The sequence below is a fragment of the Anser brachyrhynchus genome, assembly GCF_964034855.1.
Source record: "Anser brachyrhynchus genome assembly, chromosome: 1".
In the NCBI taxonomy this organism is placed as follows: Eukaryota; Metazoa; Chordata; class Aves; order Anseriformes; family Anatidae; genus Anser; species Anser brachyrhynchus.
The window spans coordinates 70732469-70750691 of record NC_137694.1 but is presented as its reverse complement, the minus strand read 5'-3'; the positions used below and the strand labels follow the sequence as shown (position 1 = coordinate 70750691).

The 18223-nt window shown below is 39.8% G+C and overlaps 1 protein-coding gene across 9 annotated transcripts in view; it reads left to right on the top strand.

Annotated features, from left to right (window-relative positions):
- The first annotated feature begins 557 nt into the window (after positions 1-557).
- The window catches only part of KLHL42 (kelch like family member 42), a 91647-nt gene continuing 73981 nt past the window's right edge, over positions 558-18223 (top strand). For 6 of the 9 annotated variants that reach the window (XM_080572429.1, XM_080572430.1, XM_080572428.1 and 3 more), the window contains exons 1-2: positions 558-2993; positions 9821-10014. In XM_080572429.1, the coding sequence (XP_080428555.1) occupies positions 1780-2993; positions 9821-10014 (1408 nt within the window). In that variant the 5' untranslated portion in view covers positions 558-1779. Of the gene's footprint in view, positions 2994-9820; positions 10015-10415; positions 10535-13716; positions 16447-18223 lie in introns of those variants that run through there. The other 3 variants (XM_080572432.1, XM_080572425.1, XM_080572433.1) reach the window with 3 other exon arrangements.

Genomic DNA, 18223 nt, shown 5'->3' with positions numbered 1-18223 from the left:
CATAGGCCACAGGAAGGCACTAAGGCAGCAGCAGAAATATTCTAACTATCCAGGCTGTGGTGTCAACAATTTGAGGGAACAGAACTTATCATAACTGACTACACGGAAAAAATCACTCACCAATTAGGAGCTAACTTACCGGTACATCAAACATGAGCTTCCAAACCAGATGTCTAAAGATGGCAATCATACCACTGTGTTGGCAATCATACTGTATTCCAGCAGGGGAGCTTAATGGCGACAACAAGTATGAACTCTCTGTTTACTTCTGGAGTATAAATTATTACAGTTACTTGAAATGTCTGGCTGTGGGAATTAAAGTGTAAACAGGACATATGGGTTAGAGTCCTACAGAAGTGGTAGGACCTTTGCTTGTTGTGTGTGACATCTTTTCAGGCTGAACCTGAGGCAGATAAAAAACGGCCAGTGCTCATACTCAGGTTTCAGCTATGTGTAAGAAGCTTGGAGAGCCAAGTAATGCAGTGCTTCACCAAGACCAGAATACAGGAAAGTGTAATATGAAAATAAATGAAATATTGAGTGGGAATGAAAGAGGAACACAAAACAAGCAGACAGTGAAACTCATTAGTAGGAAAGAAAAAATGAGAGATGATAGTGACCTAGCTAGGGACTGAAGCTGCTGAAGAGAGCTCTTTGTAAATGGTTGAAATCCTATTTGAAAGGATTTCAAAACAGAAAATAGGATTCAAAAGCAAGATGCTCTGAAGAGAGGTGAAAAACAGAAATGCAGAGAGATCTATCCCACCTCAACAAACATTTTTTTATAGAAGCTGGCAGAAAAGAACAACTTTTCTGAGTGTGACTGTTCAACTCTGAGGTTGACATTGATGTCATTTGTATAGAGAAGAATTAAGAAGCTGAAGTTCAACAAAACTGACGGAGGATCATTTCACAGAGGAAATGCTAAAAAGCAAACAACACCTTTTACTAAAACAAGTGAAAACAAAAACAAAACAAAAAAACCACCCCTTGTTACCAGAACAAACAGCTACTCTGAAGAGTTTTGTTAATCAGGGGAAACGATCCCTTCTGAGCAGAGGAAGCAGGGAGTTGTCTGAAAGCTAAGCTATCTGCAATAGCCGGAGATGAGTCACATTACTGTTAAAGGGAAAGATTTTCTATAATCTAGCAAAGCATGGGGTGATGTAAGTCTTTATAAAAGTAAAAAAAAAAAAAAATAGATTGCTAAAGTCTTTTTATTGTACTGTCTTTTATGTTAAGCATCATCATATAAGAATACATATGATGGCAGACTCCCTCAGCTGTTTCATCAGTTCAAAAAAAAAAATTGCTTTCATTATGTGAAATGAGTTATTATTCTTCATAAAAGTAATGGGGCAAACAGCAGAACAGCCACATTATGCAGGCAGCTAGATGCTCAGTTACTAATTTATTTTTTCCTTGCTCATGTCAAATAAAACAGAGCCCTGCTACGTGACTTGTAAATAGCATTTATTTCCTTCTCCGGGACCTTAGTTTAAATAGAAAGGACAGAGTAGCAGAAAAGGCTATATGGTATCTCTACAAGCCGAATGAAGAGCTGAGACACTGAGTGCTTGTGCAGGAGAAGTCGGGAAGGTCCCAGCAGAATTATGGGTCCTAATTGTCCCCACAACCTAGCGCTGTGCCAGCCGTGCGGGACGCTCCTTGCCGTTGTGTCCTTGACGAGGAACGCCCCGGGTTCGGTCGGAGCTGTGCCGCAGACCACACACTGCCCTGGAGGGGAGCCGAGCCCGTGGGGGCAGCCCCGCCGCGTTTATGGCACCGCCGAAGCCCCAGCGCTGCCGGCCCAATTCGGGCACTGCGAGAGGGGAGGCGGGGGCATGGCCGCTCCGACATCGCCTTTTTAGGGCCTTTTTTTATCCCTCTCCGTTTTTTTTTTTTTTTTTTCTCTTTCCTTTCCTTTCCTTTCCATTCTCTCCTTGCGGAGTCGGAGCTGCGCCTCGTCCCTCCCTCTGCCGGCCCGGCCCGGCTCCTCCCAGCCGGCACGGGGCGGAGGAGGAGGAAGAGAAGGAGGAGGAGGAGGAAGAGGAGGAGGAGGAGGAGCCCACACCGGCAGCGGCAGGGCCGGAGCTTGGTCAGGGGAGGGGGAGCGCGATGTCCCTGGCGGAGCGGCAGGAGGAAGAGGAGGGGGAAGGGGATGGCGTGGGGGAGGAGGTGGTGCAGATCCGGCTGGGGGACAAATGCTACCCGGTGTGCAAGAGGAAACTGATCGAGCAGAGTGACTATTTCCGAGCCCTCTACCGTTCGGGCATGAGGGAGGCAGGGCAGGGCCAGGAGGAGCAGCTGCTGCGCGGGGGGCTGAGCGCCCTGGGGCTGGAGCTGGTGCTGGACTTCATCAACACCTCCTGCCTGGCCAGGCTGGAGCAGGAGGAGGGGGGCGATGACGAGCCCCCCTTGCTGGAGGAGCTGGTGGAGGCTGCTTCCTACCTGCAGGTCACCCCCTTGCTCCGCCTGCTCCTCTCCCAGGTGAGGGTGGGCAACTGCCTGGAGCTGCATCGCCTGGCTCAGGTCTACGGCCTTCAGGACTTGCATGATGCCTGTCTAGACTTCATGGCCACCCATTACCATCAGGTTCTGCGGAGGCCTGATGCCCGGCCACACCTCCACCTGCCCCATGCTCTCCAGCACCACCTGAAGGAGAGGAGGATGAGGGGCACTGCCACCCTCGTGGCCATTGGGGACTTCATGGGTGCCTCCTCTCTGGGCCTGCCTCCAGGCTGTCACCCTCAGGCAGAAGCCCCCTGGTCTATGCTGAGGTATGACGAGGAGGCACAGAGGTGGCTGCCCCTGGCCAACAACCTGCCTCCAGATCTGGTGAACGTCCGAGGCTATGGGTCGGCTGTGCTGGACAACTACCTCTTCATCGTTGGGGGCTACAGGATCACCACCAGCCAGGAGATTTCAGCTGCCCACTGTTACAACCCTTGCCTAAATGAATGGAGTCAGCTGGCCTCAATGAACCAGAAGAGGTAACCCCTGCTCCCTGATATGCACGTGTGTCCATGTCTGTTGTCAAAGTAGAGCCTGTTGAGTAACATGGTGTTGACTGGACTTGAGTTGCAAGAAGTGATTCAGACCTGTCTTTGTGCCGTGAATCACCCCTCTCTCCTGCATTGTGTGATGGGAAGGACCAAAGGGCTTGGCGATAGCTTGGCAGCGGGCCACCAAAAGGCTTGGCAAACCTTGTCTGTACTGGTAGCGTATCCCAGACACGGAAAAACCCTGCAGCCGCTCCCCTGCCTGGTGGCCCATGTGCATTGCACAGGGAGCTGCTGTAGCAAGGGATGGATGAGGAGGATGGGACTATGTTGAGTAAATGCTGGTGATAAAGGCCTCAGCTGCAGGAGAACGTGAAATAGGCATCAGCAGAGGACTATGTTGCGACCTGCCACCGTGTGTGATCATTCATCTCGTGTAAAATGGTGGTGGGCTCCCACTTTTCCTTTAAATTGTAGTATTCTAGGAGGGCTGTGAAGCCATTCTCTTCAAACAGCTGACTTTGCTGGAAGTAGAAATTCTCCTTAAATTGACTAAGAGGAAAAAAAAAGTCACTTTGAGATACATTTTAGCTCCAGTACTCTATGTTATGAGAAGTATTACTGCTCCTTGTGGGGTGTACAGTCTATCAGAGATAGAGATGGATGAAATGTTCAAGTTGGAGCAGTTTTTCATTGGTTTTTACTTTTATAAATATCCAAATATTAGGTAGGTCTGCCTTTCAGTGAAATATGTATCAGAAAAATGGCAGGAAGATTTTCAGAAACTTCTCACTTTATGAGAAAATTTTAATCCAGTGAACATTCAGCATTTTGACCATTTTGCTTTTTCTTCTATTTTTTGAATTGTTTGACGTTTGTGTATAAGTTAGTATTCAGAAACATTTGTGTGTTTGAAAGGATAACAGTGGGCTTAGCTTTGAGGGGTACTCAAGAAGAGTCCATCTCCCTGGCCGTGGTTATGGCTGCTCTACCTTAATCATGTTGCAGAGTTATCAAAATAAAACCTTTTACTTCACTGAAACAAAATATTTCTGTTTATCCAAGATATTTTCTTTTCATTGTTTCCATTTTAGAAAAAATGTTTAAATTTTTGTCTTCTCTGTCTGTATCAAAGCTAAAACAAGTAGGGAGGCCAGAGCTTGCTGTAGAATAGAAATGCTCTTCTCCATCCAGCAAATTCAAGTAGCATCCAGAGACCCCAGCCATTGGCATAAATGCTTTGTATTGGTGTAGTAAATCTGTAGCCTGTATTCCACTTGAGCTTACATGCTGAAATACCTCAAAACAGGGATTTGACCTAAAATGACTAATTTCCTACTTCACCCTTTTTTTTACTTCCTGTATCATTGTGAGAATTTCACTGAAGTTTTGGCCTCCATAATCAGTCATTGGAGTTGACTGGAAACATAGGGCATTTCTGGCTTGTTGGAAAGACATTGTAAAAATTACCTGCTGTAATATGAATGTTCAGCTTTTAAACATCATAAATGCCTCTTTTTACGTGCATATTTCTTGAGCCTGACCCTATCAGCAGTCTTTACTGAGGCACCTTTGAGAATTGAGCTGTTTTGGTAGACCTGCCTTCTGTGGTCTTGTCTGCGTGAGTATGGTTGAGGGCACAGTGGCCTCAGTCGAAAAGGATGGTGGGGTCAGCCCACACAGTGTTTCCCGTAGAAGTGTGCTTAAACATAGAAGTCCCTCATTGATCAAATTAAAAGATTTTGGTATTGGTTTGTGTGATGTCTATAGCAAGGTAGATGTTGCTATGTGCAATGATTCTTCAGTGTGGCGAATGAGGGGGGGGGGAAGTTTTTTAAAAAAATGCTTTTTCATAGCCCTTTTTTTTTTTTTTTTTACCTTACAACCTTGCTGTTCAATCTCAAAACTGCCCCTTTTCCCCCCTCACTTTACTTTTTTTTTTTTCTAGGTTATCTGAAATAAACAAGTTGATATTTTCTCCTTATATTATTTTCATCTCTGTTGCCATACCAACTTAATCTTTAAGTCCATCACAGATGACAACACGGTATTACATAGTGTGGGATTTCACATCGGCAAGTAATGGCAGAAAAGTGGTATGCAAATGGGTATTTTTGGAATAGTCTCTAGTCGTATATTTCACCATAGTGACTGCAGGTTAAAAAGGACCAGAATTATGTTTGCCTCTAGACTAGAAGGTAGCAGCAAGTGAATATGAGGCTCTTTGAAAAACAAAATGGGAATTTTTTCTCATAGAAACTCTGTTGACACCTTCACAAAACACTTTGTTTGCTTTAACATCTTCATGGAGTCTCAACTCTTAAGGTTTGATTGATTGGTTTATTTATTTATTTTATATCTGACATAACATTTCATCTGTCTGATGCTGGATTGACCAGTTTAACATTTTGTGGCCAGAGCACAGAAGGGATGGCCTGTGCCGTAGGAGCTAAGAGCAGGGGAATTCTTAGACTGAGAGTCCATATTTGGCTGCAACAGTACTGATGCCTTTCTGTTGTGTGGATGAAACATACTTCAATTTGCTTGGCATTGTGTTTTTAGTTTGTTGTGCTGTAGTAAAATAAGCAGGGCAGTTGCCCAGAGGGCTGCTTAGGGAATAGGGTCATGTGACTGCTGAATGAGTCGATGTCAGCTGATATAATTACATCCCATGAATGCATTTTTTATATACCTTGAGGGACGGTTCTAGTTCCCACTGAAGTTGTTTTGACTTCAGACAACACTAGAGGTAGATAAAATAATTTGCTCAGGCTCGTGTAGGAAGCCTGTGTCTGTGCCTGGAATTTCTCATTGTCTGAAGCTAAATCTGGAACCAGTCACAAGTAGTCCATAACAGATCACAGTTTCTAGACTTCTCTATTTTTTTTTTCATTCTAGAGGTGTTGCTGTACTTGGAATAGTGTCTTCAGACAACTACCTGGACTTCTTTGATGAAGGAACTTCATGTAAAGGTTGCCTAAGACCACTTGTGGTCTTTGGGGATAGGAAGGCACCAAGGAGATCTGAGGACTGTACAAGTCATGTATTTGAATACCTTTCCATACTTTTATTTAAATCGATGCTGACAGTTGAAATTTACCATTTAAAAATAATATACTCATAGGATTTCTACTGCATGTGCCAGTTACTGCTGTATATTCCATTTTTATTTTCCTTCAGCACAGTCATGGCAGGTAAATCTTCCAGGCTTGGAAGACCGTTGTAAGCCCCTGGCTGAGATTATACATATGCATGTGGAACAACATTTTTGTGAGCAATCTGTGCCTGAACTGCTGCCACTCTGAGGATTCTTACAAAAATACAAGAGGAGATGTTCTTGGGGAATGGTAGTGGTTTAGAAGACCTTCTCTTTCCTTGTTTTTTTTTTTTTAATCATTTTTTCCCACTCAAAATTCCTCTGTGTTGGGGAAAAACAGACTTTTTGAAGATTTTTAAGTTAGAAACACCCATGTCACATTTATCACAAATGTATCACCCATGCTTCCAAAGCTAATGGTTGGATGCAGTGTGCTCTGCAGACTCATGTAAGGGATGGAAAAATAGTGGTTCATGCAAGAAATGTAAAATGCTTTGGAAATGCTTTTGTAAATGTACTTTTATGATTCTTGATCTTTGTTGCAAATGCTTTAACTCTAGAGTTAAGAAGTCATCTGATCTGTGAAAGCTTTTAAGGATAAAGTTGATTCATTTGTCAGGAAGAAAACACAGGCTAGTTAGTCCAACCCTCCTGTTCTATAGAGGACCAAGCTTACCTTGCAAATACATGTTTGACTTGTTCTTTAAGCCCTCCAGCAATGCAAATTTCAACCTTCTTCCTCCCAGGTAACTTGTTTCCGTGCTTACCTACTTCCCTGATCAGAAAGTCCTCTCTAATATCTAAACTAATTTGGTTTTGTATACTAAATAAGCAGAGTCGGTGAACAAGGAAATGCTTGCTGTCCTCTTCATAGCCAGTTTAATAGTGGTCTCTTATTGATATGTTATATGGCTGTTAATGCAATCTAGAACTAGCTACGCTTTTCAGAAGTTCTTGCATGTTGTCTTGTATTCAGAAAGTTATGCACTCTGACCCTTAGTTCCTTTGCATTTTGTACATCCTTCCTTCCTTCCTTCCTTCACATAGTGCTTTACACTTGCCTTTGTTGAATGAAAAATGTTGTAAATTGAACTATTGTAAAACTGCACAGCTTGCTCTTGCTTGTGTTCCTGGGGTTCCTTTCAGAGGAAATGAAGGACTTCAGAAGACATAGCCCATACGTGGTCTTGTCCCACCAAGAAGGGTTCACACCAATCTGGGATTTGGAGAGTATTTCAGATCCCCAAGTTCAGATAACTCACATCAAGTGAGTGGAGTTATATCATAGTTGAATTTAGCAGACTGTTAAGCTCAGTTGTTTCCAAGCTGTAGTCCATGGAACAGTTAGTTGTGGAGAGCTGGCTAGTTGCTCCGTGTTTGCTTTTCTTGTTTCCAGCTGCTCCAACACATTAGAAGAGTGTAAAAATACACTAAATATTTCCTAATGTTCACTCTCCATAAAAACACCTGCTGTTACTGGCATGAAAAGGTGAATGGCAGAAGTTGTTATTCATAACATACTGAGCCGTTGTCCAAATGTTCAAATAAACTGTGCTAATGGCCGCTTGTGGCTACTTTTAAGTAAAATGAATCATGTAGTTAGTGTTCCATAAATCTGAGATGCTTGCACCAAACATCATTCCTTATAATAGGTGTTGGAAGTGGTTAAATGATTTGACCAACTGACACACAAGTACGTGACCTTCTGGAATAATTGAAGTTGAAATCTGTGCTGTGTGTCTTTCACCAGGTAGTTTTCCCACTTCTGCCAGAAGCAATTCAGAGATGCAAAGGCAATCAGGCAAAACCTGTATAAATGAACTCAATTCAGATAAATAGTAGTTACAATTGGATAACTAGACAAGCAAGCGTGAATTAGGAAACCTGAATTCTTTTATGTTCTGACACAACATGTTTGTGTAATTTATATGGCTAGGAGATCTTAAAATAATGAAAGATTTATGCACGTGCATATGAGCTCGTTTTGTAAGCCAAAACCCCTGTACTGTCTCCATCATAGACACAGAGTTACAGACTTTCTAGCATAGTTTTTATTTTAAAAGATTGTTTGGAAAATGAATTTACACTTTTTTTTTGTCTCTCTGCTAATTTGTGTCCTTTTTTTTCCTCCACCATCACTTTTAGAACAGGTACATTGCTTTGAAAATTATAATGTTTTGTGAGTAATTATCCTCGTTTCATACCCGCTACTGATTGTCATGTTATTCTGGATTCTCTAAGATGGAAAACATAACTGCTGTACAGAGGAGATGAACAGTGACCTAATTGTAGATGTCGGCAAAAAAAAAAAAAAAGAATAAAAAGCAATTAATTCCTTCAAAGGAGCATTTTAGTTTCCAAAGCTATATCAGGATGACAAGAACAAAATGATTCCATCTGGAAACATATTCTTTTTCCAAGCATATTTAATAAAAAGAAATTGCAGGGCAGACTGCTGCTAGGCAAGGTTCATTTTGTCCAGACAGAACCCTGCAAAACTACTTAGCGGTAAGTTTTGTATCTTGGATTCATGCAAAGTGAAATTCACTTTACTGCTCAGCAGGCCAATGCAAGGCTAAAGCACCACTTCAGTTTTACTGACACAGTGCAGTTCTCTGTTTGGTTTTACTCTGATCTAGTGCACACCAATGATCTTCATACATTTAATTAATCAGGATACTGCGTGGTAAAATTTCATGGATTTAGCTCAAAATGAGCAGTACAGAAGTAATAACCTTGCTAGGCAAAGACATTGACTCGTAAGTAGGACTGTTTCCTAAGCAGAGGAAAAGCTGATCTCTTATTAGACCATCTTTCATAGCTAAAAGGAATAGATGAGCATGCAAGCCCTTCAACTTCAAGCCTTTCTAGTTCCTCCTAAACGCTCGCACCTCTAGTACCCATAGATCATTTGTTTCTGAATTGCCTCTGCCTGTATTATCTTAAAAGTTTAAGATGCGAGGCTTCTTGCACTTCAGTAATTGGAAAGTTACCCTTTGTGAAATACAACATAATGAATAGAATAATAAATAAAAGAACAGATCATTGCCTATAGAGTGCAGTGTATTTTGTGCAACTGAGGATGGAACGTTAATTTACATATACATCTTGCTTCAGAGGGATAGAGGGTATATTTAGTGGTTTAAACTAGTGCTGAGTAAGGTACAGGATTCTTTTTCCTCTTTTTGCAAAATGCGATTCAATGCATATCACTTTAAATTTCTGTTTATTAGGATTATTAAAGAAACTGTATAACAGACTAAGATGAGCATGCATCTCTAGTCATTCATCAAGTCTTGTTTGAAATTCCTGTAATTTTAACTTAGATAATATCTTTGACTGAGTGTATATATAATATGTTTTCCTCCACTAAAGGTAGTTTATTAAAACCTAGTAAAAACAAGGCATCTACTGAACACGTTAGTTAACTAAACATTTACTACTCAAACTGTGATACACTGAAATCCAAAATAAAATATTCATCAGTCTTAACATCAACATCATTAACATTTAGAATGTCACTGGTTACTGTCCTGAGTAATTAAAGTGTAATTACAAAGTTTTGGACACGCACAGAAGAGTTCAGATTCTGTGATACATGAATTGATGGTACAAGTTGAAAGTAATGATGGGTGTGTTGGAGCCTTGATAGGAAGAACTTTCCTGTATTTTTCTGTACATTTAGTTAACCTATTTCAGTGCTGCATTCTTTGTCTTTCAGGTCCAATTTTAAGCTTTTGGCTGTAAATGGAAAGCTCTATGCCATCGGTGGTCAGTCCCTTTCCAATGTGGAGTGTTATAACCCAGAAAATGACTGGTGGAACTTTGTAGCATCCATGCCAAACCCTCTTGCAGAATTCTCAGCTTGTGAGTGCAAGGGCAAGATCTACGTTATCGGAGGATACACTACACGAGGTAGAAAGTTTGTTTTTTCTTTTTTTTTTTTTCCTAACCTGATTGCTCCTCAGGCGTAGATCATTTTCTTTTTCAGTTTTTTTTTTTTGAACTGATGTATCAAAACATACTGATGAAATGAAACAAAAAAGTATCTCTGTCATACTGGTATGGGATTGTGTTTTTTTTTTCAGTGCCCACGTCTAGGATTTGTAATTATGCTTGCCAAACATATGGACTTTAAAACTAGATAGCTGTCTGTTATTTCCCATCCAACAAACTGGTAGGGGGATCTGGGCCTCTGTTCCTCTGATGAAATGGACTGGTGGGTACTAGTATCCAGCATAGCCCTTCTCCTCTTAGATTTTGGTCATACAGTAGAAAGAAAGATCTCAACAGGTACACTTTTGATTACTTTTTAGGTACACACATCAGAATGTCAGAAGGAAAAATATTAAGAAAAGCTTTGCCTACATTAGTATTTTTCATGTATGTCACAGTTGTTACACTGTAGCATTTCACAGACAAACACAAGCTATAGGTAAGCTTTTCACTGCTGAAATTATTGTATAAATAATCAAAATAATTGTATAATTAATGAAAAGCTTAAGCAGGAATTTACTTTCTTTCTGTACTTGTTTTCTGAGGGGACAATAGAGAGGGAAGGATACACAGCTGTGTTCTCTCCTGACAATTACTATTTTTTTTATCCAGTGGAAAAGTAATCCCCACAAAAAGAGCTTCCTTTTGTTTATTCCTTAAGCACATAGTGCCATTCTTTTGGTGGAATACTGTTTTTTCAGAGTTCCAGAAGTCTTAGATTTTTTTTTTTCTTGAATGTCAAATGTTTAATATTGATCACAACTTCCTAAATTAAAGTTCCGATCTCTAGGCCTTTGCCTGCTTCATTTAACCACACTAGGTTGAAATTATTTTCCAAGTGGAGAATAAAATTAGAAAAGAGATCATTCATGGCTCAGCTTTTACAGAGTGTACTGCAAACAAAGATAAACTGACATCAGAACAAGCTGTCTCTACTAGTGTCTGAGTTTAGCTCTGAAACATTTTAAAGTTTGTAAAAGACGCATTTCCACTTCTCATGGTCCTTATGGTAATGATAACCTTCAAAGCCATTTTGTCCAGTCCATTCTGACTCAGGACCAATGTAAACAAAAGATATCGAAGTGCCTGTGTCTATATGGAGGCCATGCTGTGATGTGCTCTGCAGTCCTGGTCCCTTGGTCTTCCTCACTAATGGACCTGCTGAGGTGCTTTGTGGTCCCTGATGCCCAGCACGTTCAGATAGACTAGGACGGAAGGGTGTCAGGCACGCAAAACTTAGTGCTCTGGGAAGTCAGACCTAAGAAGAAACAACCTTTGGGACAAGACAAGAGAGCAGAGAAAAAGAGGCTGAAACAGAGTAATGAGAGAGGCTTGAAGCTACCATTATTTTATTTTATTTGTTATTTTTATCAAGAGAGAGAGGAGAGGTAAAAAGAAAAATCTCTGGTTTGGTTAATAGCGCTACAAGATTAAAGGAGTGCCAGCTTTTTACCTTAATTCCCCTGAGTTTTGCAAATTCCTTCTCTGTTGCTTATGCTGTTCTTCTCTTTAGGCTGCTTGCTCTTGGTGTCATGGGTAGGAAGATTGGCACGTTGCTGATGCAGTTCCCGCTCCCTTAAAATTCATTAATGAAAGTGTATGTCGTCAGGATCAGCACCCTAAATTGAGGCTTATGTTTAAATCCAAGAATGTTCAGGACAACAAATGCCTGTGCTTGTTATAAATAAAGATCCTTACCAGAACAAGGACCTAGAATCAGTTTGTCTGTGACACCTTGGCTTAGGGCAGCCGTCAGACTTAGAAACCAGAATTCCTGAAATTACACTGGTGATTCACCTTCCAAGTTATGCAGATGTTGGAGGGTGATAAGGCACCATGATCTGAGAGAGACAGAGTTTCATTTGCTCTTTTACTACATTTGGTAAATAAAATCATGCAGCAATTAATGCTTTTTTTTTTTAATTTTTAATATTTTTCCTATTTCTGTGTACACCTCAGTAAGACTGTTGTTTTGGTAGTTTTTGTGGGTTATTTTCTTTTCTCTGTATAGAGCTCTCTCCTGAGACTGCACTTTCCAAAAGATGGTAGGATCTGAAATTTTGCATTGTGAAATATAATGAACCTTGATGATTAAAGAGCCTCCTTTCAGTTCTCACTTGTAAATCTAATCCTAATAGCAACTCCATGTCAGGTACTAGATTTGTTTTGTATTTTTTTTCGTTTTGTTTCTGTGGATAGAAAAGACCCCGGCTCCATACTATGTAAATGAGGGCTACATCCCAATAGACTTTCATGTGCTCCCCCTCAAACCATAGCATTCGATGTTTTCCTTAGAAGATTACTGCTATGGAAAGACACAGAAACTTAATTGCTAGAAATGTTGTGGGGAGTTTTTATTTTTTTCTCCCCCAAGTGAGTCAGGGAATGATTCATTGTTTGTAGACAAAGTTGATCAGCAATTTTATAGAGCATTGCCATGATATTTTTCCTCTTTTTTTTTTTCTCTTAATTTAATGTGGATTAGATGTTTAAGAAGGTAATAGAAAGTAATAAGCAATAATGGAAAGTCATCACAGTGAAAGCAAATGCTATAGCAGCACCTCCTGAGCCATGCTGCTCATGCGCTTCATTCATGACAATCAAGTTATATTTATGGCTATTTATATCTGTGTGCTCTTACATAACTTGTTAGTATGTCACCATCTGCTGTTACGCTTGAGAGCTCATCTGGAGATCATCATGCAGAATAGACTTGTAATATGGAGCAGATTTTATCAAAAGACCAAGCTGGAGACTGTGAGCCTGTTACCACTTGTCACTTGAGTTTGGATTTAAGCTCAGGTCTCCAGAGGTTGAAACTTAATTTATTAGCTAATGACTCGTGCATTCTTTGTTAATTCAGTGAATCCTTGGTATGGGACACAGCCAGGGTCTCCACTGCACTGTAAAACAGGGAGATAGTGTAACAATTTCATAGAATAACAGTATTGCAAACACATGCATCCACTGAGTCCTAACTGAAGTATAGATAGGTCTTCAGCTTTTTTTTCTCAATGCTTCTGTCTAATGCAGGAGCATGTCATTCCTGGTTTTTAAATGAGTTTGACTGTGTATTTCTCTCTCTATGGTGTACTGAACGTGTGCTCTTAGGTCATCCATGCCACTTGATGAAATATAACTAGCTTTATGAATTTTATTTCATAAAACTTAGATTTGTGGAGTGAAATGGATGATAAATTATCACTTGACAGCCATTAATGAAGCATACTATGTTCATGCTAATTTAATTCATCTGTGATCACCAGTGGAAAGCAGATTATTGCTCCATTTCCCTTTTCAGAAAAAAATGTTTCATGTCAATCAGAGGCAAAATTAAAAGCATAAGGAAACAGTTAGGGATTATGCTGGTTAAATCTGCATTCCCAGACCGTTTGCATTGTTTAATGTGCCAGAAGCAGCTTAAATTTTCCCTCTGCAATAGAAGAGAATGTTCAAACTTTATCGCTGTGGCAAAGACTCAGAGTTCTCAGTAATCAATATTTCTTCCCTGGTCTGCTACACTTTTTCACTGTGTAATAATGGCTGATGCAGATTGTGGAGATCCTCCTCCATGAGTATCTTCTTATTTATTTATTTGTAAATCTCTCTCCTCTGTTTCAGATAGGAATATGAACATTTTGCAGTACTGTCCAACTTCTGATTCCTGGACCAACTTTGAACTTTGTGATGTCCATGTTCGCAAACAACAGATGCTCTCTGTTGAAGAAACAATATATCTGGTAGGGGGTTGTATTCATGAACTTGGGCCAAACCAAAAATCCAGCCAAAGTGAGGACGTGTTAACTGTGCAGTCTTACAACATTGCTACCAAAGAATGGCTCTACCTCAAAGAGAACACATCAAAATCAGGTCTTAACTTGACTTGCACTCTCCACAATGATGGAGTTTATATATTGAGCAGGGATATTACCTTATCTACAAGCTTGGAGCACCGTGTTTTTCTGAAGTATAACATATTTACGGACAGTTGGGAATCACTAAGACGCTTTCCAGCCTTTGGACAAAACATGCTGATTTGTTCTATGTATTTGCCTGATGTGCGAGAAGTGTAACAGCATCAGGTTTTTCTTTTCAGCTCGTTAATCACTCTTGGAAGAATTATTGCTCCCTCTAAGTAATTCCAGTTTCAGAATGTAATGTGGTTGCATAACATAGACATAAATACTGATGCCATTATTAAAAAAAATAAAAAATTAAAATTAAAAATCCAGTATTAAGAGGATGCTTCCAGAAACAATTTTAATATTTCAGTTTTAAAAAAAAATATTATTTTGAATTTAATTTCACCAAATATTTTTTGCAACTTTAATATAAAATTATTGTGTTGGTAACCAATGAAGGCATTGAAGGAACTCCAAAGAACAAAACTGATCAGTCTAGTTTTATTCTCCATCTTTATAGACAACATAGAAGATAAAGAATATACATGATAAAAGTGGATATAATTCAGTAAAGTAAATAAGAAGCTTAAGAAAAATAACAAAGGGTACAATTTCTTTTAAAATACTATTTTTGCTCAAATTATGTTCTGTCAAATGCACAATGTTTAAAATTGCTAACACTCTTGTTATGTCTTCTGCAGTCACAAGTGAAATTATCAAGGATGCAATTGTAAGCAATTGAGTATCACCAAGATACACATATTCCCCTGAGTTATTTGTAATAAAATGCTTTGTGAGGGACTGGGAGGAATTGCCCGAAGGCTGAAGGTTTCTGGTTGGATACTAGATGCTCCTATAGTGGCAGTTGGCAGTATTTATTACAGCTATTATAATAGAGGTAAAAAGGCTACAAATTCATATTGAGAAGTTTGCTCATTTTCCAAAAGGTTTTAAGTTGTATTCTGCATTACTGGGTTTTAAAGGTCAAATTATAGAAACAAAGAGAGAGATGTTGGCAACAAGTTACGGAAAATGTACGTGAGCACATACTGTTGTGATACTGCACCAGGCCCACTCTGCTTAGTAACAGTCATCCAGGACAAAAGGGGAGACTGAATCACTTAGTATGGAAGGGTTCATTTGTGTAAACGACTTCCTATCAACACCAGCTCTAACAGGTGCGCGTGAATGTTGGCTCTTTCTTGAGGTACCAGGAACCTGATAGAGATTACCTTGTTTGCCACACAAAGTTGTTAGTTTCTCTAAAGAATGTAATGAGATAGTCACCATGAATACTCCTTTGCGTTCCCTAGTTTCTGCATATTGCCTGAGATACTATAATCATGGTGGGCCCCTTTTTGTAGTTGGCAGGGGTCTTCTGAAGGCACCTGCCCAAGTGTGGAATGTGTGCTCTCACTACAGGAAAAGGAGAAGGTCTTGGTCATCATGGAAAGGTTTCACAGCTGCTGCCTCTAGGAAATAGATAACCAAGTTCGGTATGTGTTGAGCATATTGCAGGGATGTTGGTTGGTTCTGCATCAGCTATTTCTTGAAATGAGAAGACGAGATGTAATTCACCTGAACACATTCCTGATATTTGGAGATGTCTTTTTTTTTGAATTCAGGAATCTGAATCATCTTTTGAAGATAAGTGCCTTTTTGTAGAGAGTAGGCAAAGGCTGCAATGGTTACCTAAAGGCTCTTTTAACCCCTTTCTTCTCCATGGTCTTGAATGAAATTGGTACTAAAAGAGCTAACAGACTTGAAGTGCCTTGCCAAATACCTCTCTGACATTCAGTGCTTAGGTGCATACTTTCAGTGCTTCTGATCATGGATAGCAAACCAAAGAGAAAATCCCAGGAAACTTTGGTCTAGAATGAGAGTGTTTGGGTTTGAACCTTTTTGCGATATAGGTAGACATTAAATAAGGTACTTTGAATATCCAGGATTAACCTCTTGGGTAGGAATTTTGCAGCCTGGCTGAGTATGTTACACTTAAGCCCAAACTAGTGTCTGTCATTCAGCTGTACGCATGAATTTCATGAATGAAATTGTCTATGTGTTCATTCCTTTGAAAACCTGATGCACTGAGCAGGTGATATGTAATGACAATGGTATCAGACCAAACAATGGTTATTCTGTAATGAAGAAATGCGATGACTTTCATAAGATTCTTAAGTGATGTTTCTTTAACCTTAAATTTCAAAAGTGTTTTAGAATAAATATAGACAGTATTTCATTGTCTGGTGAAAACCAGAACAAAAGTTACCTCAACCACATTAATTTACTTGCTTTCCTTCATTTCTTTTCAGTTCGACATTCACTACTCTACAATCATCCTTCAGTCAACTTAGATTACTAGTGGTGGAACAAATCACATTTGAGTTGCAGCATTCTCCTCCCTGGCAAAGTAATTTTGAAGAACTGACATTCCCAGATTTGCAGAGTGGTATATCTAATGAAGTCCTTTCAAACACATCCATTTTGTAGTGCAGGCATCATTCCAAAAGCAGTGATACAGTGTTTTTGATATGATTATTCTTTTTCATGAGAGGCCCTTCCATGCTGGATAAGTACATGCTGGTTTCAGCTTCCGGTTATCAAGTGACCACAGTGTTAAGTCTGGAGAACCTGCTCAAACAGAAAAGAGAAAACGGCTCAGATTTTAAATGTTATCAGACCCTTGTGTGAATCTGTGGTGCAAATTCATTGATGCTGACATCTAAGAGTACTACAGTCACAAATCAAAACTGGTGTTGAATTTAGTGGTACCAGACTAATTGGACTGTATGACTACAAACTGAAATATAGATTTTTTTAAAACAAAATTCATTACAGAGAGGTATGCAATGTGGGTGTTCCTATAAATTACAAGGGGAAAAAAAAACGCATCACAAAACTGTCAAACCATCCCTTGCCTTTCTCATTTTCTTTCCATCACTTTAATATTACACATAAGGCACTGTTGAGCAGCTTCTGTCCTTCAGGCCAAGGAAAACTTGTTGAGAGTCACTAACAGTTAGTAATTAAAAAGCTGCTTTTTAGCCAGTGGAAATGTTGTTCAGTGATTAACTTTACTGTGGTTACTTTCGTGGTGGGGAAAAGGGTCCTAACTTTAGGGCAAATAAGCTTTCTTTGAGCAACAATGATACAAGTTTAGAGCAAGGGGCCTTATGATCTGATCACCTGGAAATTCATCAGTGTTATCCTGATGTTGCTTCTAACTTACCATGCGGCCTTGGAGAGATCACCTTCTTGCATCTTTGCTCCTCAATATAACACATGAGTACGAATGTTGGTTGTGGAGAAACAAATGGTTTCTTTGGCGTAGTAGTGTTTGTGAGATCTCTTGAATGTGTGAAGAAGTACATATATTCTCCTTGTAATTGGAGACTTGATTATTAAAACTGCTTGATGGAAGGTGACAGGATAGCAACTAGTAATCTCGTTTTGGTCTCTGCTAACTACCTTCATTTTGAACTGATGGCTATTTCCAGTGTGTTTCTTTCGTTTTTGTCACCTACTAGCTTATAGTTTGTCTAAGTTTCCTAGTCTTGGTGTTGTCAAGTCTGTATCCAAATCCAGAACTGCTGCTTTCCTGCCATGTCTGGGTTATCCAGTGCTTACGTATCCACTTCTACATCTTCATAGTCTCATGGACTGAGTCCACTTGATACTAACCAGTAAAAGCTGACTATGGTAGAGGATGATCCCACATTGAAAGGAATATCACCAGCCTGTAAAGTCCCGGGGGAGGAGTAAATCGAAAACTCTGGGAACTTCAGTTCCTTCTCATAAAATAGAGAAGTGTTTTAAAATGTTGCTCACATCAAGCCTAAGAGAGAGCATAACAGTTTTTTCCTTTCCAGGAATGGTTTATGGTTTTCAATGTGAAATAAGAGTTGTGTGGGGCTTAAGTTTAATCTCTCTGGCCAGTTTCCATAGATTCCTCTTTCTGCCCTGTCAGCTGACCTTTCTTTGCCTTAATATGTTTTCCATTCTTTGAGGGTTTTGTCCTTCCACATCAGTGTCCAGACTGTTTTGATGAAATCGTATAGTAGCAGTTTGTTGGCCTTTTTTATTTGTTAGCTTGTTTTTCACACTGGTCTGTATCTATCAGTTACCATGATGAAAGTGTAATTTGTAATTTGGGGAGAACCTTTTCATATATTCAGTTCTGGGCTCTTGGAAGAGAACTTTTCCAAGCTACAAATATTTTGTTTCCT